This window comes from Bombina bombina, chromosome 1, assembly GCF_027579735.1.
Source record: "Bombina bombina isolate aBomBom1 chromosome 1, aBomBom1.pri, whole genome shotgun sequence".
Taxonomy (NCBI): domain Eukaryota; kingdom Metazoa; phylum Chordata; class Amphibia; order Anura; family Bombinatoridae; genus Bombina; species Bombina bombina.
The window spans coordinates 593,277,830-593,304,084 of record NC_069499.1 but is presented as its reverse complement, the minus strand read 5'-3'; the positions used below and the strand labels follow the sequence as shown (position 1 = coordinate 593,304,084).

Genomic DNA, 26,255 nt, shown 5'->3' with positions numbered 1-26,255 from the left:
ATTCTTTGGACATTAAACTACTTTCTTGGAAAGTGTTGTTTCTTTTGGCCATCTCTTCTGCTAGAAGAGTTTCTGAATTATCCGCTCTCTTGTGAATCTCCTTTTCTGATTTTTCATCAGGATAAGGCGGTTTTGCGGACTTGATTTAAATTCTTACCTAAGGTTGTAAATTCTAACAACATTAATAGAGAAATTGTTGTCCCTTCCTTGTGTCCTAATCATAAGAATTCTTTGGAGAGATCCTTACATTCTTTGGATGTGGTAAGAGCTTTGAAATATTATGCTGAAGCTACTAAAGATTTCAGGAAGACTTCTAGTCTATTTGTGATATTTTCTGGTTCTAGGAACGGTCAGAAGGCTTCTGCTGTTTCCTTGGCTTTTTTTTTTTAGTCGGGTCAAGCCCCGCCCTCAGAGAATTACAGCTCATCCTACTAGATCAGTTTCTACTTTGTGGGCTTTGAAGAATGAAGCTCCAGTTGATCAGATTTTCAAGGCAGCAAGTTGGTCTTCTTTGCATACATTTACTAAATTCTACCATTTTGATGTATTTGCCTCTTCGGAAGCAGTTTTTGGTAGAAAAGTTCTGCAGGCAGCTGTTTCAGTTTGATTCTTCTGCTTTTGATTTAAGTTTTTCCTTTCATTTATGAGAATAAACTTATATTTTGGGTTGTGGATTAATTTTTACAGCGGAAAATGGCTGTTTTTATTTTTTTCCCACCCTCTCTAGTGACTCTTGAGTGGAGTTCCACATCTTGGGTATTGCTATCCCATACGTCACTAGCTCATGGACTCTTGCCAATTACATGAAAGAAAGCATAATTTATGTAAGAACTTACCTGATAAATTCATTTCTTTCATATTGGCAAGAGTCCATGAGGTCCACCCCCTTTTTTTGATGGTTATGATTTTTTTTGTATAAAGCACAATTATTTCCAAATTCCTTTGTTGATGCTTTTTACTCCTTTCTTTATCACCCCACTACTTGACTATTCGTTAAACTGAATTGTGGGTGTGGTGAGGGGTGTATTTATATGCATTTTGAGGTTTGGGAAACTTTGCCCCTCCTGTTAGGATTGTATATCCCATGCGTCACTAGCTCATTGACTCTTGCCAATATGAAAGAAATGAATTTATCAGGTAAGTTCTTGCATAAATTATGTTTTTCGCTTTTTTCGTAAATAGAGGTAAATCTTCCCAGGCCTCTTCCAAGCAAGAACACCCCAAGCCTTCTTGGAAGCCTAGTCAGTCTTGGAACAAGGGGAAGCATTCCAAGAAACCTGCCGCTCAATCCAAGTCAGCATGAAGGGGTTGCCCCCCGATCCGGGAGCGGATGAGGTGGGGGGCAGACTCTTTGTTTACGCAAGCTTGGGAAAGAGATGTTCCGGACCCGTGGGCAGTGAACATAGGTTCCCAGGGGTACAAGTTGGAGTTCAAAACTTTCCCTCCAAGGTGCAGGTTCCACCTTTCAAGATTATCTGTAGACCAGACAAAAAGAGAGGCATTCTTGAAATGCGTTCAGGTCCTTTCCCTCTCAGGAGTGATAGCGCCTGTCCCAGAACAGGGTCTAGGGTTTTACTCAAACCTGTTTGTGGTTCCCAAAAAAGAAGGTACTTTCAGGCCCATTCTAGATCTCAAGTTATTAAACAAACTCCTCAGAGTTCCGTCCTTCAAGATGGAGACTATCCGCTCCCTTCTACCCCTGATTCAAGAGGGTCAATTTATGTCAACCATAGACCTGAAGGATGCTTACCTTCACGTTCCCATTCAGAGGGACCATAAAAATATCTGAGGTTTGCCTATCTAGACAAACACTATCAATTTGTGTCTCTTCCTTTCGGCCTTGCCACAGCACCCATAGTCTTTTCAAAGGTTCTGGAAGCTCTATTGGCAGTAATTTGGGCCCGGGGAATTGCAGTGGAGCCTTATCTGGACAACATTCTAGTTCAGGCGCCATCTCTGCAACTGGCAGAATCTCACACACGAACCATGTTGGCGTTTCTTCGTGCCCACGGTTGGAAGGTCAATCTGGAGAAAAGTTATCTTATTCCAGCTGGGAACCATTATATATTCTCTAATAATGATGATATTTCTGACCGAGGTCAGAAAAGACAAGATTCTGTCCGCTTGTCTGTCTCTACAGTCGGCGGATCGGCCATCAGTAGCCCAATGCATAGAGATAATCGGGTTTATGGTGGCTTCCATGGACATAGTTCCGTTTGCTCGGTTCCATCTGAGACCTCTGTAGCTATGCATGCTCGCTCAGTGGAACGGGGATTATACAAATCTATCTTTCAGAATAGTTCTGGATCAATCAACAAAGGACTCCCTACTGTGGTGGCTGTCACAATAACATCTGTCCCAGGGGACGTGTTTTCAGAGACCCTCTTGGGTAATTGTGACCACGGATGCCAGTCTGTAAGGTTGGGGTGCAGTCTGGCGCTCGTTGAAGGCGCAGGGACTTTGGTCTCAGGAGGAATCTGCTCTCCCCATAAACATTCTGGAGTTGAGAGCGATCTTCAATGCCTTGATGACTTGGCCTCAACTGGCTCTGGCCAGGTTTATCAGATTCCAGACGGACAACATAACCTCAGTGGCCTACATCAACCACCAAGGGGGAACTCTGAGCTCCTTAGCCATGAAGGATGTGGCCCGGATCATCCAGTGGTCGGAGGCTCACAATTGTTGTCTATATGCCATCCACATTCCAGGGGTGGACAATTGGGAAGCGGACTTCTTGAGCAGCCAGACTTTCCATCCTGGGGAGTGGGAACTTCATCCAGAAGTTTTCTCCAGGGTGTAACAGCCAAATGGGGGTTACCAAAATTGGATCTGATAGTGTCAGAACACCATGATCCCCAAGTACGGTTCGAGGTCAAGGGATCCTCAAGCCTTTCTGATAGATGCTCTGGCAGTTCCTTGGAACTTCAGGTTGGCGTACCTGTTTCCTCCGTTTGCTCTCCGTCCGAGAATCATCGCTCGGATCAAGCAGGAGAGAGCATCAGTGATTCTAATAGCTCCTGCGTGGCCTCACAGGATCTGGTATGCGTATCTAGTACAGATGTCGTCCCCTACCTCTATGGAGACTACCTCTCAGGAAGGACCTTATGCTTCAAGGGCCCTTTCTTCATCCGAATCTGGTTTCTCTGAAACTGACTGCTTGGAGATTGAACGCTTGATTTTGGCCATGCGTGGTTTTTCCGAGTAGGTTATTGAGACCATGGTTCAGGCTCATAAGCCTATTACTAGAAGAATTTACCATAAGATATGGCGTAAATATCTTTATTGGTGTGAGTCTAAGAGATATTCTTGGAGTAAGGTCAGGATCCCAAGGATTTTATCTTTTCTCCAGGAAGGCCTTGAGAAGGGGTTATCTGTCAGTACCCTCAAGGGTCAGATTTCGGCTCTTTCCATTCTACTTCACAAGCATCTGGCGGACATGCCGGATGTACAATCCTTTTGTCAGGCTCTGATCAGAATCAGGCCTGTGTTTAAATCAATTGCTCCACCATGGAGTCTTAACCTTGTTCTTAAAGTTTGAGCCCATGAACTCCATAGATATTAAATTATCTTGAAAGGTTTTGTTTCTTACTGCTATTTCTTCTGCTCGGAGAGTTTCTAAACTCTCTGCCTTGCAGTGTGATCCTCCTCATCTAATTTTTCATGCAGATAAGGCAGTTTTCCATACCAAGTTTAGTTTTCTTCCTAAGGTTGTTTCGGACAGGAATATTAACCAGGAAATCGTTGTTCCTTCTCTCTGTCCTAATCCTTCTTCTCTCAAGGAACGCTTATTAGACAACTTAGACGTTGTACGTGCTCTTAAGTTCTATTTGCAGGCTACAAAAGACTTTCATCAGTCTTCTACTTTGTTTGTTTGCTTTTCTGGGAAACGTAAGGGTCAGAAAGCTTCCGCTACTTCTCTTTATCTATGGTTGAATTATTATTCTCTTGGCATATGAGACTGCTGGACAGCAGCCTCCTGAGAGAATTACAGCTCATTCCACCCGGGCGGTGTCTTCTTCATGGGCCTTCAAGAATGAGGCCTCTGTAGAACAGATCTGTAAGGCTGTGACTTGGTCTTCTTTGCACACTTTTTCAAAATTCTATAAATTTGATACTTTTGCCTCGGCTGAGGCTTCTTTTGGGAGAAAGGTTCTTCAAGCAGTGGTGCCTTCTGTTTAGGTTACCTGTCTTGTCCCTCCCTTATCTTTGTCCTCTAGCTTGGGTATTGATTCCCAACTGTAATTGATGATCCCGTGGACTCACCGTGTCATAAGAAAGAAAACAAAATTTATGCTTAACTGATAAATTTCTTTCTTTCTTGATACGGTGAGTCCATGGCCCTCCCTGTTTTTTTCAGACAGTTTTGTTTATAACAACCTCGGGCACCTCTGCACCTTATGTAACTTCCTTTTTCTCTTTTTCCTTCGGTCGAATGACTGGGGTTTGTGGGAAGGGAGATGATACTTAACAGCTTTGATGTGGTGCTCTTTGCCTCCTCCTGCTGGCCAGGAGTGATATTCCCCAACAGTAATTGATGATCCTGTGGACTCACCATGTCAAGAAAGAAATTAATTTATCAGGTAAGCATAAATTTTGTTTTATGCTTACCAGATAAATTCCTTTCCTTCTGGATAGGGAGAGTCCACGGCCCGCATGTTTTTTTCTTGTCTAAATACAGCCCCCTATTATTTATCTTATTCTTCTGGCACCATTTATACTTTTCCTTGTTCCCTTGGCAGAATGACTGGGGTAATGAGGAAGTGGAAGGGATATTTAATCCTTTGGCTGGGGTGTCTTTGCCTCCTCTTGGTGGCCAGGTGTTGTATTTCACAACAGTAAGGAATGAAGCCGTGGACTCTCGCTATCCGGAAGGAAAGGAATTTATCTGGTAAGCATAAATTATGTTTTTATTTGGAATAAGGCCAAACAATCTAAGAAGCCTTCTTCCTTTTACAAATATCTTAAACCACCAAGCCAGATTCTTTCATGGTAAATGAAAAGTTATTCCTCTCTAAAAGAGAAAAGGGCTTAGGTGCAGTATGTTCAGAATCTCTAGATTCTATTCCTGTTTGCTTAAGGTTAAAGTAATGGCTTCAGGCCAACATTTCCTTTGATGGAGGTTATGGTTTATTTTCTGAAAGATCCTGTAAAGACAGGCGTTCTTTTTCTCTCATTCCTTGACCTGGAACCTAGTAGGGAATAGTACTGTTTCCAGTTTCTAGAATAAGATCAAGGATTGTAATTAAATGTGTTTCTACTTTCAAGGTGGGTTCTGATTGGCCTATTTTACTCTAGTTAATAAAGGTTCACTTATGTTCATGATAGATTTGAAGGGTGCTTTCCTTCATATAAATAGACTCCATCAGAAATTAAATCGGCTCTCAACATACTTCCATTCTCTCACGCCCTCAAACGCTCGCAATCAACCACAACCCACATAGCCATCAATTTTGCTCTGTTACTGAGGAAGAAATGTTTGCACTTATACTGTGCGCTCATCTCACTACCTGTCCCCTTGACCCTATCCCCTCACAGCTACTCCCCTCCCTCTCTTCTACCCTTACCCCTATACTCGCACACATTTTCAACCTCTCCCTCAGCAGCGGTATATTTCCCTCATCTCTGAAACATGCACTGGTCACACCTATCCTCAAAAAATCTTCTCTCGATCCAACTACTGCTCTATTTCCCTACTCCCTCTTGCCTCAAAGCTTCTCGAAAAGCTAGTATATGCACGCCTATCCCATTTCCTTACATTTAACTCCCTCCTTGACCAACTGCAATCTGAATTCCGCCCCCATCACTCCACAGAGACAGCAATCGTTAAGGTTACCAACGATCTACTTACAACAAAATCAAAAGGCCACTTCTCTCTGCTTATCCTCCTTGATCTGTCCGCAGCCTTTGATCCTGTTGACCGCGCTCTTTTGCTCCAAACCATCCAATCCTTTGGCATTTGTGACACAGCCCTCTCGTGGTTCTGTTCTTACCTGTCTAACCGTACCTTTAGTGTAGCCTTCTCTGGGGCTTCCTCTGTCCTGTCACCACTTTCTGTTGGGGTACCGCAAGGCTCCGTCCTCGGTCCCCTTCTCTTCTCAATCTACACGTCATCATTAGGTTCCCTAATAAAGTCTCACGGGTTCCAATATCTTTTGTATGCCGACGACACCCAAATCTACCTCTCTGCACCAGACCTATCTCCTTCCTTGCTAACCCACACTAGCTGTCTTTCTCACATCTCTTCCTGGATGTCCTCTCACTACCTCAAGCTAAATCTCTCCAAAACTAAGCTCCTTATTTTCCCCCTTTCTTCCAAAATCTCCACCCCCCAATCTCTCTTTTGACAACTCCATCATTATCCCTACCCCGCATGCCTGCTGTCTTGGGGTCACACTTGGCTCAGATCTTTCTTTCACTCCTCACATTCAGTCCTTGGGTAAATCCTGCCACTTCCACCTTGAAAACATTTCTAAAATTAGACATTTCCTTACACAAGACACAACTAAGATTTGAATCCACTCTCTCATCCTTTCCCGCATCGACTTCTGCAATTCTGTCCTCTCTGGTCTCCCTAGCTCCTTAACAATCCATAATGAATGCCTCTGCCAGGCTCATCTTCCTTACACGTCACTCTTCATCTGCTGCACCTCTCTGCCAATCCCTTCACTGGCTTCCTCTTGCCTCCAGGATTAAACACAACATTCTCACTCTGACATACCAAGCCCTCAACTGCACTGCTCCCCCTATATCCCAGACCTTGTCTCCAGATACTGACCCTCCCTCCCGTCCCCTTCACTCTACTCATGACCTCCTACACTCCTCCTCTCTATTGTTTCCTCCTCACATTCCTGTTTACAGGACTTCTCCAGACTGGCTCCCATCTTGTGGAACTCTCTGCCTTGCTCCACAAGACTCTCCCCTAGTTTTGAAAGCTTCAAGCGCTCCCTATAGGCTCTACTGTTCAGGGATGCATACAACCTACACTAACCTTTCTTTATACCAGTTCCTCTCCTCCATTGCTATCCCCTTAAACCCCCTTATCATGTAAGCTGTTTGTAGATCACTTTCTTAAGAGCTGACTACAACAGTGCGACTCTTGGCAGGGCCCTCTACCCATTTGATCCCTATAAATGTTTCCTTGTATACCACCTAAGTTTATAGCGCTGCGGAATTTGTTGGCGCTCTACAAATAACCGATAATAACAATAATACAATTCCTATCCTTAAAGGGACACTGTAACCAAAAAATTTCTTTCGTGATTCAGATTGAGCATGAAATTTGAAGCAACTTTCTAATTTACTCCTATTATCAAATTTTCTTCATTCTCTTGGTATCTTTATTTGAAATGCAAGAATGTAAGTTTAGATGCCGGCCCATTTTTGTGAACAACCTGGGTTGTCCTTGCTGATTGGTGGATAAATTCATCCACCAATAAAAAAGTGCTGTCCAGAGTACTGAAACCAAAAAAAAGCTTAGATGCCTTCTTTTTCAAATAATGATAGCAAGAGAACGAAGAAAAATTGATAATAGGAGTAAATTAGACAGTTGCTTAAAATTGCATGCTCTTTATGAATTACAAAAGAAAATTTTTGGGTACAGTGTCCCTTTAAGGATCACCACTAGTTCCTAAATGTATCTTTCTATACAAACGCTTTCTGTTTGTGGTGCTTCCTTTCAAAACTACTCTAGCTTAAGACTTTTTTGCAAAGGGTCTGGGAACTAGTTTGTTTGTTATAAGACTTCAGGGTATTTCTTTGGTTCCATTTATGGAAACTATTTTGGATCAGATTCTGTGTTTTCCCTTTTAGCTGTATTTGTAACAACAGTTTACGGCATGGTGGAAGAATCAATTCCAGAGTTGAGAAACAGACCTAAAAGGGACACAACCCCTTAAAAAAAAATCATGATTCAGATAGAGCATACAATTTTCAGATTTACTTTTCTCCAACATTGGTGTGTCCGGTCCACGGCGTCATCCATTACTTGTGGGAAATGTTCTCCCCCACAGGGAAAGGCAAGGAGAGCACACAGCAAGAGCTGTCCATATAGCTCCCCCTCTGGCTCCGCCCCCCAGTCATTCTCCTTGCCGCTCTGAACAAGTAGCATCTACCACGGGGATGGCGAGGAGTTTGTGGTGTTAGTTGTAGTTTTTTATTCTTCTATCAAGAGTTTGTTATTTTAAAATAGTGCTGGCTTGTACTATTTACTCTATAACAGAAAAGTGATGAAGATTTCTGTTTAAGAGGGCTATGATTTTAGCACAAGTAACTAAAATCCATTACTGTTACCACGCAGGACTGTTGAAACAAGAGAACTTCAGTTGGGGGTAACAGTTTGCAGACTCATCTGCTTCAGGTATGACTTAGTCTCCTTCTAACAACACAGGCTAATGCTAGATGACAGTCATTTTTCCCCTCAGGGGAAACGGTAAGCCATTTTTCTTTCACCTCAGCAAAAAAGATAACAGGCTTCCCCTTTTTGTTTTTTATGCTGCTAGACACTGTTAGGGGCTAAATCGATTGGTTTTTATTACAATATTATACCATTTGAAATATTTTATAAGCTCACATACACTTGGGAACGTTTTTTATTGATCTGGCTTGTTTTAGACACCTAAATCTAGTCAGGAAGGCCCCTTCACTCTAGTGTGCTGAGGGAGGAAGCCTCATTTTGGCACTTCAGCTGTGCAGTTGAATTTCAAGGCAGTGCATGCAGATTCATGTGAGAGGGTCCTGTGGTTCAGAATGTGACTCCAGAAGGCTTTTTTTCTGTGAATGGTGACCCCTAAGGAAGGTAAAAAGCTGCAGCAAGGCTATAGCTGGGATTGTGGTGTGTAAAAACGGTTAAATCCAACAATTAGCTCCGGTTTGCTTGTTTTAAGAGCTAGAGTCTCCATATTTGCTGTGCAATACTTTCTAAGCATTAAGACACTGGGGTCCAAATTTCAGAAAAATCGGATATTGCCTTCATAGTTTTTTGAACATTCAGAAATAAATGTGTCATTTTATTATTTAAAGAGACCGTAACGTTTTTGTTTAAAATCGTTTTTATTGCATTGTTTGCCTGCCTAAATCTGTTTAACATGTCTGTTCCATCAGATAACCTATGTTCTGTGTGTATAGAGACAAATGTGGTTCCCCCTTCGAGTGTTTGTGATAATTGCGCCATAGCGTCCAAACAAAATCAGGACAGCTCTGTTATTTTTCATAATGTTGCCCAAGATGATTTATCTAATGAAGGTAGTGGGGATAGCTCTACATCCTCTCCTTCTGTGTCTACACCAGCTTTGCCCGCGCAGGCGACACCTAGCGCGCCAGTGCTTATTTCTATGCAACAATTATCAGCAGTAGTGGATAATTCTATAGCAAATCTTTTATCCAAACTGCCAGTTTTTCAGATAAAGCGTGATTGTTCAGTTTTAAATACAGATAAAAAGGATGAACAATCAGACGCTGACGATGCCTTATCTATTTTACCCTCACATCAATCGGAATTGGCTGTGAGGGAAGGGCTGTCTGAGGGTGAAATTTCAGACTCAGGAAAAATTTCTCAACAGGCAGAACCTGATCTAGTGGCATTTAAGTTTAAGCTAGAACATCTCCGCGCTTTGCTTAAGGAGGTATTAGCTACTCTGGATGACTGTGATTCTATGGTAGTACCAGAGAAGTTGTGCAAATTGGACAAATTTTTAGAGGTCCCAGTGCACGACGACGCTTTTCCAATACCTAAGAGGGTAGCGAACATAGTGGAAAAGGAGTGGGAGAAGCCAGGTGTACCCTTTGCCCCACCTCCTATATTTAAGAAAATGTTTCCCATAGTAGACCCTAGAAGGGACGCATGGCAAACGGTCCCGAAGGTTGAGGGAGCTGTTTCAACACTAGCGAAGCGCACAACTATTCCTATAGAGGACAGCTGCGCTTTCAAAGATCCTATGGATAAAAAATTGGAAGGATTGCTTAAAAAGATTTTTGTTCAGCAAGGGTTCATCCTTCAACCAGCTACGTGTGTTATTACTGTCACTTCAGCGGCGTCCTTTTGGTTTGAAGAACTAGAAAGGTCGCTCCAGAAAGAGACTTCCTATGAAGAAGTCATGGACAGAATTCACGCATTAAAGTTAGCTAATTCCTTTATATTGGATGCCACCTTTCAAATAACGAAATTGGCGGCGAAAAACTCAGGTTTTGCTATAGTAGCGCGGAGGGCGCTTTGGCTAAAATCCTGGTCGGCAGACGTGTCGTCCAAGACTAAGTTACTGAATATTCCTTTCAAGGGTAAGACCCTTTTTGGGCCGGAATTGAAGGAAATTATTTCAGACATCACTGGGGGTAAGGGCCATGCCCTCCCACAGGATAGGCCTTTTAAGGCTAAGAACAAGTCTAATTTTCGTTCCTTTCGCAATTTCAGGAACGGACCGGCTAATAACTCCACTGCCGCTAGACAAGAAGGTAACGCGGCCCAGCCCAAACCCGCTTGGAAGCCCATGCAAGGCTGGAACAAGGATAAACAAACCAAGAAACCTGCTGCTGCTACCAAGACAGCATGAAGGGATAGCCCCCGATCCGGGACCGGATCTGGTAGGGGGCAGACTATCTCTCTTCGCTCAGGCTTGGGCAAGAGATGTTCTGGATCCCTGGGCACTAGAGATAGTTTCCAAGGGATACCTGTTAGAATTCAAGGGACTTCCTCCAAAGGGAAGGTTCCACCTGTCTCGTTTATCTTCAGACCAGATAAAGAAACAGGCATTCTTACATTGTGTAAGAGACCTATCAAAGATGGGAGTGATAAACCCAGTCCCTCCGGGGAACAAGGTCTAGGGTTTTACTCAAACCTGTTTGTGGTTCCCAAAAAAGAGGGAACTTTCAGGCCAATTCTGGATTTAAAGATAGTAAACAAGTTCCTCAGAGTTCCATCCTTCAAGATGGAAACCATTCGGACAATCTTACCAACAATCCAGCAGGGTCAATTTTTGACTACCGTGGATCTGAAGGATGCGTATCTGCATATCCCAATCCACAAATCTCATCATCAGTTCCTGAGGTTCGCCTTTCTGGACAAACATTACCAGTTTGTGGCTCTTCCATTCGGTTTAGCCACTGCTCCCAGAATTTTCACAAAGGTGCTAGGGTCCCTTCTAGCGGTCCTAAGGCCAAGGGGCATCGCTGTAGCACCTTATCTAGACAACATCCTAATCCAAGCGTCGTCTCTTTCCAAAGCGAGGGCTCATACAGACATTGTGTTGGCTTTTCTCAGATCTCACGGGTGGAAAGTGAACATAGAAAAAAGTTCACTGTCACCGTCCACAAGGGTTCCTTTTCTGGGAACAATAATAGATTCTGTGGAAATGAAGATCTTTCTCACAGACGTCAGAAAGACAAAGCTTCTAAAAGCTTGTCGAGTTCTTCACTCTATTCCTCAACCCTCCATAGCTCAATGCATGGAAGTAATAGGACTAATGGTCGCAGCAATGGATGTGGTTCCTTTTGCTCGAATTCATCTAAGACCATTACAGCTGTGCATGCTCAATCAGTGGAATGGGGACTATACAGACTTGTCTCCCCAAATTCAAGTAGACCAGGTAACCAGGGACTCACTTCTCTGGTGGTTGACCCAGGATCACCTGTCTCAGGGAATGAGTTTCCACAGACCGGAGTGGGTCATCGTCACGACCGACGCCAGCCTCTTGGGGTGGGGCGCGGTCTGGGACTCTCTGAAAGCTCAGGGCCTATGGTCGCGGGAAGAGTTGCTTCTCCCGATAAACATTTTGGAACTAAGAGCTATATTCAATGCGCTCCTGGCTTGGCCTCAGCTAGCGGAAGCCAGGTTCATAAGATTTCAGTCGGACAACATAACGACTGTTGCGTACATCAATCATCAGGGGGGAACAAAGAGTTCCCTAGCGATGAAGGAAGTAACCAAGATAATCCAATGGGCAGAGAATCACTCCTGCCATGTATCTGCTATTCACATCCCAGGAGTAGACAACTGGGAGGCGGACTATTTGAGTCGTCAGACTTTCCATCCGGGGGAGTGGGAACTCCATCCGGAGGTCTTTGCTCAGTTAACCCAATTATGGGGCATTCCAGACATGGATCTAATGGCGTCCCGTCAGAACTTCAAGATTCCTTGCTACGGGTCCAGATCCAGGGATCCCAAGGCGACTCTAGTGGATGCATTAGTGGCGCCTTGGTCATTCAACCTAGCATATGTGTTTCCACAGTTTCCTCTCCTCCCCAGGCTCATAGCCAGGATCAAACAGGAGAAGGCCTCAGTGATTCTGATAGCTCCTGCGTGGCCACGCAGGACTTGGTATGCAGACCTGGTGAATATGTCATCGGCTCCACCATGGAAGCAACCTTTGAGACGGGACCTTCTAGTTCAAGGTCCATTCGAACATCCCAATCTAGTTTCTCTGCAGCTGACTGCTTGGAAATTGAACGATTTTATCCAAGCGTGGGTTTTCAAATTCTGTGATTGATACTCTGGTCCAAGCCAGAAAACTTGTGACTAGAAGGATTTACCATAAAATATGGAAAAAATATATCTGTTGGTGTGAATCCAAAGGATTCTCCTAGAGTAAGATTAAAATTCCAAAGATTCTCTCCTTTCTCCAAGAAGGTTTGGATAAAGGATTGTCAGCTAGTTCTCTAAAAGGACAGATTTCTGCATTATCCGTCTTGTTGCACAAACGACTGGCAGCTTTGCCAGATGTACAAGCTTTTGTTCAGGCTTTGGTTAGAATCAAGCCTGTTTACAGACCCATGACTCCTCCTTGGAGTCTAAATTTAGTTCTTTCAGTTCTTCAAGGGGTTCCGTTTGAACCTTTACATTCCATAGATATTAAGTTACTATCTTGGAAAGTTCTGTTTTTGGTTGCTATTTCTTCTGCTAGAAGAGTTTCTGAATTATCTGCTTTGCAGTGTGATCTACCCTATCTGGTGTTCCATTCAGATAAGGTTGTTTTGCGTACTAAGCCTGGTTTTCTTCCAAAAGTTGTTTCCAACGAGAACATCAACCAGGAAATAGTTGTTCCTTCTTTGTGTCCGAATCCAGTTTTCATTAAGATGTTGTTCGTGCTTTAAAGTTCTATTTAGAAGCAACAAAAGATTTTAGACAAACCTCATCCTTGTTTGTCGTTTACTCTGGTAAGAGGAGAGGTCAAAAAGCTACTGCTACCTCTCTCTCTGGCTGAAAAGCATTATCCGCTTGGCTTATGAGACTGCCGGACGGCAGCCTCCTGACCGTATCACAGCTCACTCTACTAGGGCTGTGGCTTCCACATGGGCCTATAAGAACGAGGCTTCTGTTGACCAGATATGTAAGGCAGCGACTTGGTCGTCTCTGCACACTTTTGCCAAATTCTACAAATTTGATATTTTTGCTTCTTCGGAGGCTGTTTTTGGGAGAAAGGTTTTGCAAGCCGTGGTGCCTTCTGTTTAGGTAACCTGATTTGCCCCCTCCCTTCATCCGTGTCCTAAAGCTTTGGTATTGGTTCCCACAAGTAACGGATGACGCCGTGGACCGGACACACCAATGTTGGAGAAAACAGAATTTATGCTTACCTGATAAATTACTTTCTCCAACGGTGTGTCCGGTCCACGGCCCGCCCTGGTTTTTTTTAATCAGGTTGAAAAATTTTTTCTTTATACACTACAGTCACCACGGCACCCTATAGTTTCTCCTTTTTCTCCTAACCGTCGGTCGAATGACTGGGGGGCGGAGCCAGAGGGGGAGCTATATGGACAGCTCTTGCTGTGTGCTCTCCTTGCCTTTCCCTGTGGGGGAGAACATTTCCCACAAGTAATGGATGACGCCGTGGACCGGACACACCGTTGGAGAAAGTAATTTATCAGGTAAGCATAAATTCTGTTTTTATAAATGTTGCTTCATTCTCTTCATATTTTTTGTTGAAGGAGAGCAATGCTCCTGAACCTACCTATGAATGCTTTTCAACAATGGATTCAAATAGAACAAAGCAAATTAGTTAGGAGTAAATTGGGACATTTTTAACAGTGCGTGTTCATTAATTTTGATTTAACTGTTCCTGTAATGCCATTGCTCCTCTGCAAACTTATGTACACATAATCAACTCTTACTACTGTTTCAAGAATCTTAATGAAAAGAAGATTGTTTGGAGTGCAATATATCTGCACTAAATGTGAGGAGGAAGGGGCAGGCAGTAAAAAATGAAGGTGAAAACCTAGAATGTTATTGTTTTAGTTAAATAAAGTGATTTCAATGTTTATTATTAAGGTAATCATTATTTTTCTCCTTCCAATAAAGTTCAGCTGAAAAGTTGATATAGATATAAAATCTATTCTTACAGATATATAGGTAGGTAGATAGATAGATAGATAGATAGATAGATAGATAGATAGATATAATGGACCCAGCATTCACTCTTCATCTGTGCATGTATTTGTTAGTTTTGGGGAACAATCTTCACCTTCCTCAGTCCCTGAAACGTCAGTAATAAATGCACAGATGAAGAGTGCTGGGTCCATTGTATTTGACATAATATCCACCCAAGCAATCCTCAAGTTGTTTGAAGTGCAGTGAGAGTGCACATAATTGAGAAAAAATAAATATATAAGTAAAAATATAATATAAAAATCAGTTTTCTCCCCAGAAAATTTTGCCAGCCGGGTGGCATTATGAAGTAAGGCAGTGTAATATTTTCTAATAATATATTATTTTCTGCTATCCAAAGCACAAATTAATTGCATAATTTAACATAAATGTATTAAATGATAATTTGTGCAATAAAAATGGATATTTTTTTTTAATATTAACTTATTTTAGCTTAATAATGGCTATAATTTTAGCCAGATGGTTACTAAAATCAGCAGCGTAGTGCACCCACTAAAAAGTCCTGGGGAGAACACTGTTTGTGCATGCGTGCGTATGTATGTATGTATGTGTGTGTATGTGTTATATATATATATATATATATATATATATGTATGTGTGTGTGTGTGAATGTTATAAAGAATTCAATAGCAAGATTAAAGTGATAGTAAATTTACCAGTGGAACTAATAAAGGGTAATTTCAGTAATAAAGTATAAAATACTTCATGCTGAAAGCTCCTTTATTCGTCTGAAGAGTTTGCGGCATTGAGCTCCTCAGGCAGCCCATGGCAGAATGCTATTGCTGTGAGGTGATGTTTCCACCTCTTAGCCAATAGCCCTACGGGCCAACTGGCACCATGCCGGATAGCTAGCACACTATTGGCTAAGATCACCTCACAGCAAAATAGCAATTTGCCATGGGCTGCCTGAGGCGCTCAGCACGGTGAAAGCTTCAGACAAATAAAGGAACTTTCAGCATGAAGTACTTTATACTTCTTTGCTGATAGTCCCCTTTATTTGTTCCACTGGTAAATCCTAGTGTTACACAAACGCTAGGATTTACTTTCACTCTAATACCCACTTCCAGGGAAACCTCAAACTTGTAAAAACTGCCTAAAAATGTTGGCCTGGTCTCATATGAACTTTCTTGTGACATTTTTCCCTTTATAGTACCCTCTCTAAACCTTGTTAAGCTGTTTTTTTACCACACTATGTAATCATGAAATTATCAACATACATTAATTCACATTCGGCTAGATTTAGAGTTTTGTCGGTAAAGACCTACGTAGCTAACGGCGCTTTTTTTCCCAACGCACCCTTTAAACAACGCTAGTATTTAGAGTTGTCTGAAGGTCTGCGTTAGGCTCCAAAAAGGGTGCGTTGAGCCTAATGTACCGCCACTTCAACCCTCAATACCAGCGTTGCTTACGGTAGCGGTAAGCTGGCAAAATGTGCTTGTGCACGATTCCCCCATAGGAAACAATGGGGCAGTTTGGGATGAAAAAAAAACTAACACCTGCAAAAAAGCAGCGTTCAGCTCCCAATGCAGCCCCATTGTTTCCTATGGGGAAACACTTTCTAAGTCTACACCTCACACCCTAACATGAACCCCGAATCTAAACACCCCTAACCTTACTCTTATTAACCCCTAATCTGCCGCCCCCGACATCGCTGACACCTGCATTATATTATTAACCCCTAATCTGCCGCTCCGTACACCTCCGCAACCTACATTCTACCTATGTACCCCTAATCTGCTGCCTCTAACATCACCGACCCCTATATTATATTTATTAACTCCTAATCTGCCCCACCCCAACGTTGCCGCTACCTTACCTACACTTATTAACCCCAAATCTGCCGACCGGACCTCGCCGCTACTCTAATAAAGTTATTAACCCCTAAACCGCCGCACTCCTGCCTCGCAAACCCTATAATAAATAGTATTAACCCCTAATCTGCCCTCCCTAACATCGCCGCCACCTAACTTCAAGTATTAACTCCCAATCTGCCTACCGGACCTCGCCGCTACTCTAATAAATGTATTAACCCCTAAAGCTAAGTCTAACCCTAACACCCCCCTAAGTTAAATATAATTTTAATCTAACGAAATAAATTAAATATTTTTAACCAAAGTATTCCTATTTAAAACTAAATACTTACCTGTAAAATAAACCCTAATATAGCTACAATATAACGAATAATTATATTGTAGCTATTTTAGGATTTATATTTATTTTACAGGCAACGTTGTACTTATTTTAACTAGGTAGCTATTAAATAGTTAATAACTATTTAATAGCTATTGTACCTAGTTAAAATAATTACAAAGTTGCCTGTAAAATAAATATAAATCCTAAAATAGCTACAATATAATTATTAGTTATATTATAGCTATATTAGGGTTTATTTTACAGGTAAGTATTTAGTTTTATATAGGAATACTTAAGTTAATAATATTTAATTTATTTTGTTAGATTAAAATTATATTTAATTTAGGGGGGTGTTAGGGTTAGACTTAGCTTTAGGGGTTAATAACTTTATTAGAGTAGCGGCGAGGTCCGGTCGGCAGATTAGGGGTTAATAAGTGTAGGTAAAGTAGCGGCGATGTTGGGGGGGGCAGATTAGGGGTTAATAAATATTATGTAGGTGTCGGCGATGTTAGGGGCAGCAGATTAGGGGTTCATAGGGATAATTTAGGTGGCGGCGGTGTGCGGTCGGCAGATTAGGGGTTAAAAATATTTATTATAGTGGCGGCGATGTGGGGGGGCCTCGGTTTAGGGGTACATAGGTAGTTTATGGATGTTAGTGTACTTTAGAGCACAGTAGTTAAGAGCTTTATAAACCGGCGTTACCCCAGAAAGCTCTTACTGACTTTTTTTTCTGCGGCTGGAGTCTTGTCGGTAGAGGGTCTACCGCTCACTTCAGCCAAGACTAAATACCAGCGTTAGGCAGATCCCATTGAAAAGATAGGATACGCAATTGGCGTAAGGGGATTTGCGGTATAGAAAAGTCGCGGCTTGAAAGTGAGCGTTAGACCCTTTCCTGCCTGACTCTAAATACCAGCGGCCGGCCAAAACCAGCGTTAGGACCCCTTAACGCTGCTTTTGACGGCTAACGCAGAACTCTAAATCTAGCCGATTATTAGTATGGTACGGCTAAGAATAGTCATTACAAAAGAAAAGAAAAAGAAGCACCAATAGAGCACTCACTTATTGCAACCTATACATACAGTAGTGGTGAGGGAATCCATAAAACCAACCTTTTTATTAATTTTAAATAAAATGTTATAAAAATTCTAAAAATATTCTCCTTGGATAATCTATGCAGTACAAAATACCCATATATAACTCAATAATATACTATTAAGCATCTGAGTGCAGTTATGAATTAGCAACTGTCCTCCTATTGTAAACATATAGCTGAATCAAAAGATCCCTCAATAAACCATCCATAATTTTGTACAACAAAATAAGAGTACTGAATAGATTAGTAAAAATGCCTAGTTATTGCCTTAATTTGTCCACTATGTCTTCATTACAAAGGATCTGCAGCTACAGCATGAACGTGACCAACATCGTATCAGAGAGCTGCAAAATATGCTGGCTGATCTTGACGAACAAGAACGTGCACTAGCTTCCCGCAAAGCCCTTTTACAGAATGAGCTATATACCCCTGAGAGACATGTATCAATGCACAAACAGGACCCAGAGAAGGTTTGGCAGCAATTGAGTGACACTGTCCTGAGTGTGAAGGAATGGATTCAAAGCTGTCCTGGCAGGTGAGCAGACCAAAGAAACAAAGGATTTCTATGGCATACAAGTATCAAAATGTTTGACACTTGTGTCCATATTTCTTTTCTGAAGTGTAAGGTAATTAAAGGGACAGTCTACTTGAAAATGTTTGTTTAAAAAAGTTAATCCCTTTTTCTTTCTAATGGTTGTGAGAGTCCACAAGACCTTACTCTTAAGAATTACATCACCTGGCCACCAGAAGGAGTCAAAGAAACCCTACACCAGAGCTTTAATTATCTCTCCCACGTCCCCTTCCCTCACAGTAATTATTTGCCTCATCAAGGAGAAGGCAAGGCTAGAGGTGTCAGAATTAAGGCTGATTCAACTTATTCCGTCTTTACTTCTTGGGCTTTCAAGAATTTGGTGGAACAGATGTGGAACAGATGTGCAAGGTTGCAGCCTGGTCTTCTTTGCATACTTTTGCTAAATGTTGTTATTTTAATGTTTTTGCCTCGGCTGAGGCAACTTTTGGAAGGATGGTCCTTTAGGCAGTGGTTCCTGGTAAATAGGTGCCTGCATTTCCTTGTTTATATCCCATCCTAATTAGTGGACTTCTCAGCTTGGGTATTAGTTCCCAATAGTAATGTCTCATGGACTCTCACAATCATTAGAAAGAAAACATAATTCATTCTTACCCAATAAATTAATTTATTTTCTTGGTTATGAGAGTCCACAACCCACCGTTTTTTTTGTAGGGGGGGGGGTTGGTGCGGGGGGATCTTAGTGGCGGCATTTTAATTTTGCACCTCTTTACCCTACTTTCTTTCCTCCTTTTTCTTCCTATACGCACTACTGGGAGGGAAGGGGAAGTGGGAGAGAGATATTTAAAGCTCTGGTGAGGAGTGTCTTTCCCTCCTCCTGGTGGCCAGGTGATGTAATTGCCAAGAGTATGGTCTTGTTGAATCTCACAACCAAGAAAGAAATTAATTTCTCAGGTTAGAATAAATTATTACCCATTCACCAGTTTTACATAGTCAACACTGTTATATTAATATACTTTTTACCTTTATGATTACCTTGTTCTAAGCCTCTGCAGACTGCCCTTTATATCAGTTTTTTTTACAGATTTGCATTTTAGCCAATCAGTGCTGACTAATAACTCCACGGGAATTAACACATCTATATGGCACACATGAATTATTAGTTTCCAACTGTGAAAAACTGTCAATATACACTGAGATAAGAGGTGGCCTTGAACGGCTTAGAACTCAGTTTGAGCTTAATAGATTTAGCTTTCAACAAAGAATACCAAGAGGACAAAGCAAATTTAATAATAAAAGTAAATTGGAAAGTTGTTTAAAATTGCATGCCCTGTCTGAATCATGAAACTTTAATTTTGACTTGACTGTTCCTTTAACTTTTAGGATACTGTTATGTAAACTTAGACATTTACTGAATACCTTTATTGTCTTTGTCCTTACCACTATTCCATGACTCTACTCTAAAGAAGTGCTTCCGAATCCACACATAGTTTATTCACCTACCCATCCAATTTATGATCATGACAGATTGTTCTGGTTTTGCTCTTTTTGTTTTTAAAAAAAAAAAGTCAGACTCCATTAAATACCTCAATATATTTGAAAGTTTTTACCATATCACCTCTCCCTTTGGTCCTCTAATCTATACATGTTAAGTCAAATCTTTCATTGTATGTTTCATTTCTTAGGCCAGGCAAAATGTTGGTAGCATTATTTTGAACAGATCTGTCTCCAGATCTACATAGAGTATTCAGTAACCTAACTCATGGCCTATAATGGGACATAAATACCTTATGTTTCTGCTGCTAGTACCTCTTTATTCATCCAAGCAACATACTGTACTTATATGCTGCACTACTGCATTGTTTACCTAACTTCAAATTTGAAAACATGTTATAAATAATTACTTACCAGCTGGAAAGCTTCTGACTCTATTTTCTTGACAGGACACTGAAAGACTGTGCTGGGGAGAAAGCATTGAAGTCCCTACTAGAAACAATATCAGAATTGAAATTGTTGCTGCTTGGAGCAGGATCACTGGTGAGTGTTTTCCTGAATGGGTGGTTTGTTTTAGTCTGACTGTTATTTTCCAGGACCCCTATTTGTTCCCCAAAAGTAATGTAAGGTACACCCGACCCAGCCACAGTCTTATCCTAAAAACAGTTATACACGTCTGCATTCTGATTCTTGTTCCTGACTGCATGGCCTCTTTCTCCTGCAGTCTCCGGTCCAGTCATCATCCACTCTGATGGACGTTCTTCTCAGTGAGAATAAGGAGCTTACGAATTCTGTGACTTTACTGACTGAAGAGAAACAAGAAATGAGAAATCAGCTGACCAAACTTAACAAGAAGATGCAGCAGCTGCCATCAACTGACAAGCAGGTACAGACTTTATGGCTTCTACATAGAGATGTGGTTACTAGCTGTAACTGGTATTGTGAGATAGAAAAATAATATTTGTAGCCATTTTTCATTGGAATATGATTTATTTGTACCAAACACAGATTTGTCCTGATGATTCTTTGGATTCTAGCCTGGAGATGGAGCGTGCTATGTGGCACAAAGAGAGACAAGTCTTACAGAATGCTCTAAAGCAGACTGAGTCAGAACTAAAGAAATTAACATCTGAGATAGAGAATAGGCCGGTGCCTGATGTCTCCAGCATTAAGGTGTGAAGTCTTCTCTAATGTATCCCTGCACTAGAAAAAATATTTTTATGCCTGTCCTTTGTATGTCCTTTACAATTTATTATACTATTTTCATTTTCAGATGCAGAGACTTTACAGAAGGTACCTGAGGGCAGAGAGTTTCCGCAAAGCACTAGTTTATCAAAAGAAATATCTTTTGCTCCTTATTGGTGGATTTCAAGCTTGTGAGAAAGCAACACTTTCACTCATTGCCCGCATGGGTGTTTACCCATCTCCCACAGACCTTCAAGTTCCAACTACTTGCAAAACTGGGCTAAGCAAGTTCCGATCAGCAGCAAGAGTGGTTATAGCAATCTCCAGGTAAAAAATTCCACTTCACCCTGGATTCAGTTACCAGTTTTACTAATAAGGGGTCTAGACAGTAATACATTCAGTGACTACACATTATGTACCATATAAGTAAAGTAATCCCAGTATTCCATAACCTATTACAGTATGTTATTGTGAAAATGTCCACATGCATTCTGTGACCCAGGTACATGAGTTCCTTCTGCATTACATTAGAATTTCTTTCATGTAATTGGCAAGAGTCCATGAGCTAGTGACGTATGGGATATACATTCCTACCAGGAGGGGCAAAGTTTCCCAAACCTCAAAATGCCTATAAATACACCCCTCACCACATCCACAATTCAGTTTTACAAACTTTGCCTCCCATGGAGGTGGTGAAGTAAGTTTGTGCTAGATTTCTAAGTTGATATGCGCTTTGCAGCAGGCTGAAGCCCGGTTTTCCTCTCAGAGTGCAGTGAATGTCAGAGGGATGTGAAGAGAGTATTGCCTATTTGAATACCATGGTCTTCCTCTAGGGGATCTATTTCATAGGTTCTCTGTTATCGGTCGTAGAGATTTCTTCTCCTACCTCCCTTTTCAGATCGACAATATACTCTTATATACCATTACCTCTACTGATTTTCGTTTCAGTACTGGTTTGGCTATCTGCTATATGTAGATGAGTGTCTTAGGGTAAGTAAGTCTTATTTCTATTCATGACACTCAAAGCTATGGTTGGGCACTTTATATGTAAAGTTCTAAATATATGTGTTAAACATATATTTGCCATGATTCAGGATAATCAGTATTCCTTCTTTCAGACTGTCAGTTTCATTTTTTTGGGAAAATGCATATGATTTATATTTTTTCTTACCTTAAAAAAGTCAATTTTCAATTGACTTTTTTTTCTAAATTGCGGGCTGTTAGGCTCGCGGGTGCAGAAAATGCTTCTGTTTATTGCGTCATTCTTGGCGCGAGACTTTTTGGCGCAAAAATTTAGTTCGTTCCGGTGTCATAGTTGGCGCCGGAAGTTTTTACGTGATTGCGTCATTTTTGATGTATGTGTGTTGCGGACGTTTTTTTTGGCGCCAACAAATATGGGCGTCATTCTTGGCGCCAAAATATGTGGGCGTTATACTTGGCGCCAAAAATGTGGGCGTCATACTTGGCGCCAGTTTTTTTCACATTATTTCAGTCTCACTTTTTAGTTGCTTCTGGTTTCTAGAGGCTTGTTTTTGTTTTGCATTTTTTCCCATTCCTGAAACTGCCATTTAAGGAATTTGATAATTTTATAATATGTTGTTTTTTCTATTACATATTGCAATATGTCACTACCTGACCCTGGATCAGAATCTACTTCTGGAAAGACGCTGCCTGATGTCGGTTCTACCAAAGCTAAGTGCATTTGTTGTAAACTTTTGGTTACTGTTCCTCCGGCTGTAGTTTGTGTTAGTTGTCATGATAAACTATCAAACGCAGATAATATTTCCATTAGTAATAATCCATTACCTGTTGTTATTCCTTCAACATCTAATGTTCAGGATGTTCCTGTTAATGTAAAAGAATTTGTTTCTAATTCTATTCGGAAGGCTCTGTCTGTTATTCCTCCTCCTAGTAAATGTAAGAGGTCTTTTAAAACTTCTCATATTTCAGATGAATTTTTAAATGACCGCCATCATTCTGACTTATCTATTTCTGATGAGGATCTGTCTGGTTCAGAAGATTCTGCCTCAGATATTGACACTGATAAATCTTCATATTTGTTTAAGATGGAGTTTATTCGTTCTTTACTTAAAGAAGTGTTTATTGCTTTAGATATGGAGGAGTCTAGTCCTCTTGATATTAAAACTAATAAGCGTTTAAATTCAGTTTTTAAACCTCATGTAGTTATTCCAGAAGTTTTTCCAGTTCCTGATGCTATTTCAGAAGTAATTTCTAGGGAATGGAATAGTCTGGGTACTTCATTTACTCCTCCAAGGTTTAAGAAATTGTACCCTTTGCCATCTGATAGATTAGAGTTTTGGGAAAAAATCCCCAAAGTTGATGGGGCTATCTCTACTCTTGCTAAACGTACTACTATTCTACGGCAGATAGTACTTCTTTTAGATAGGAAGCTTGAATCCTTTCTAAGGAAGGCTTATTTATGTTCAGGTAATCTTCTTAGATCTGCTATTTCTTTGGCTGATGTTGCTGCAGCTTCCACTTTCTGGTTGGAGGCTTTAGCGCAACAAGTGTCAGACCATAATGCTTATAGCATTGTTAAACTTCTTCAACATGCTAATAACTTTGTTTGTGATGCCATTTTCGATATCATTAGAATTGATGTCAGGTATATGTCTTTAGCTATTTTAGCCAGAAGAGCTTTATGGCTTAAGTCTTGGAATGCAGATATGACTTCTAATTCAACGTTGCTTTCTCTTTCTTTCCAAGGTAATAAATTATTTGGTTCTCAGTTAGATTCAATCATTTCAACTGTTACTGGGGGGAAGGGAGCCTTTTTGCCTCAGGACAAAAAATCTAAAGGTAAATTTAGGGCTGCTAATCGTTTTCGTTCATTTCGTCAGAATAAGGACCAAAAGCCTGACCCTTCCCCTAAAGGAACAGTTTCCTTTTGGAAACCTTCTCCAGTCTGGAATAAATCCAAGCCTTTTAGAAAGTCAAAACCAGCTCCCAAATCCGCATGAAGGTGCGGCCCTCATTCCAGCACAGCTGGTAGGGGGCAGGTTACGATTTTTCAAAGATGTTTGGATCAATTTGATTCAAAATCATTGGATTCAGAACATTGTTTCACAAGGGTACAGAATAGGTTTCAAGGTAAGACCGCCTGTGAGAAGATTTTTTCTCTCACACATTCCAGTAAACTCGGTAAAGGCTCAAGCGTTTCTGAAATGTGTTTCAGACCTGGAGTCAGCTGGGGTAATTGTGCCAGTTCCAGTTCTGGAACAGGGCCTGGGGTTTTATTCAATTCTGTTCATTGTACAAAAGAAAGAGAATTCTTTCAGACCAGTTCTGGATCTAAAAATATTGAATCGTTACGTAAGAATACCAACATTCAAAATGGTGACTATAAGGACTATTCTGCCTTTTGTTCAGCAAGGGCATTATATGTCCACAATAGACTTACAGGATGCATATCTTCATATTCCAATTCATCCGGACCACTATCAGTTCCTGAGATTTTCTTTTCTAGATAAGCATTACCAGTTTGTTGCTCTTCCTTTTGGCCTAGCAACAGCTCCAAGGATCTTTTCAAAGGTTCTCGGTGCCCTTCTCTCTGTAATCAGGGAGCAGGGTATTGCGGTATTTCCTTATTTGGACGATATCTTGGTACTTGCTCAGTCTTTACATTCTGCAGAATGACTTGCTCAGTCTTTACATTCTGCAGAATCTCACACGAATTAACTTGTGTTGTTTCTTCAAAGACATTTTTGTAGGATCAATTTACCAAAAAGTTCCTTGATTCCTCAGATAAGGGTCACCTTTTTGGGTTTCCAAATAGATTCAGTGTCCATGACTTTGTCTCTAACAGAAAAGAGACGTCTGAAATTGGTTTCAGCTTGTCGAAACCTTCAGTCTCAATCATTCCCTTCGGTAGCTTTGTGTATGGAAATTCTAGGTCTCATGACTGCTGCATCGGACGCAATCCCTTTTACTCGTTTTCACATGAGACCTCTCCAGCTTTGTATGCTGAACCAATGGTGCAGGGATTATACAAAGATATCACAATTAATATCCTTAAATCCCAATGTTCGATCTTCTCTGACTTGGTGGTTGGATCACCATCGTTTAGTTCAAGGGGCCTCTTTTGTTCGCCCAACCTGGACTGTGATCTCAACAGATGCGAGTCTTTCAGGTTGGGGAGCTGTATGGGGATCTCTGACAGCGCTGGGGATTTGGGAATCTCAGGAGGCGAGATTACCAATCAACATTTTGGAACTCCAGAAGAGGCCAGAACTGAAGAGCTCTGAAAATCGCATGAAGAGAGAATCGTTTATTTGTTTTCAGACAGACAATGTCACAACCGAGGCATATGTCAATCATCAAGGGGGGTCTCACAGTCCTCAGGCTATGAAAGAAGTATCTCGGATACTTGTATGGGCGGAATCCAGCTCCTGTCTAATTTCTGCGGTTCATATCCCAGGTATAGACAATTGGGAAGCAGATTATCTCAGTCGCCAGACGTTACATCCGGGCGAATGGTCTCTTCACCCAGAGGTATTTCTTCAGATTGTTCAAATCTGGGGACTTCCAGAAATAGATCTGATGGCCTCTCATCTAAACAAGAAACTTCCCAGGTATCTGTCCAGATCCAGGGATCCTCAGGCGGAAGCAGTGGATGCGTTGTCGCTTCCTTGGAATTATCAACCTGCTTATATCTTTCCGCCTCTAGTTCTTCTTCCAAAAGTTATTTCCAAAATCCTAATGGAACGTTCTTTTGTACTGCTGTGCCTCCAGCATGGCCACACAGATTTTGGTATGCGGATCTCGTTCGGCCAGTTGCCAACCTTGGACACTTCCGTTAAGGCCAGACCTTCTATTTCAAGGCCCATTTTTCCATCAGGATCTCAAATCGTTAAATTTGAAGGTATGGAGATTGAACGCTTAATACTTAGTCATAGAGGTTTCTCTGACTCAGTGATTAATACTATGTTACAGGCTCGTAAATCTGTGTCTAGAAAGATCTATTTCCGAGTCTGGAAGACTTACATTTCTTGGTGTTCTTCACATAAATTCTCTTGGCATTCTTTTAGAATTCCTTTTTCAGTTTCTTCAGGATGGTTTGGAAAAAGGTTTCTCCGCAAGTTCCTTGAAAGGACAAATCTCTGCTCTTTCTGTACTTTTTCACAGAAAGATTGCTAATCATCCTGATATTCATTGTTTTGTACAGGCTTTGGTTCGTATTAAGCCTGTCATTAAGTCAATTTCTCCTCCTTGGAGTCTTAATTTGGTTCTGAGGGCTTTACAGGCTCCTCCGTTTGAACCTATGTATTCTCTGGATATTAAATTACTTTATTGGAAAGTTTTATTCCTTTTGGCCATCTCTTCTGCTAGAAGAGTTTCTGAGTTATCTGCTCTTTCTTGTGAATCTCCTTTTCTGATTTTTCATCAGGATAAGGCAGTGTTGCAGACTTCATTTAATTTACCTAAAGTTGTGA

The 26,255-nt window shown here is 41.2% G+C and overlaps 1 protein-coding gene across 2 annotated transcripts in view; it reads left to right on the top strand.

Annotated features, from left to right (window-relative positions):
* PCNT (pericentrin) overlaps nucleotides 1-26,255 on the top strand; it is a 470,255-nt gene that overhangs the window by 334,340 nt on the left and 109,660 nt on the right. For both annotated transcript variants that reach the window (XM_053698889.1, XM_053698888.1), the window contains 5 exons: nucleotides 17,894-18,129; nucleotides 20,067-20,160; nucleotides 20,342-20,503; nucleotides 20,626-20,790; nucleotides 20,891-21,129. In XM_053698889.1, coding sequence (XP_053554864.1) covers nucleotides 17,894-18,129; nucleotides 20,067-20,160; nucleotides 20,342-20,503; nucleotides 20,626-20,790; nucleotides 20,891-21,129 — 896 coding nt within the window. The remainder of the gene's footprint in view (nucleotides 1-17,893; nucleotides 18,130-20,066; nucleotides 20,161-20,341; nucleotides 20,504-20,625; nucleotides 20,791-20,890; nucleotides 21,130-26,255) is intronic.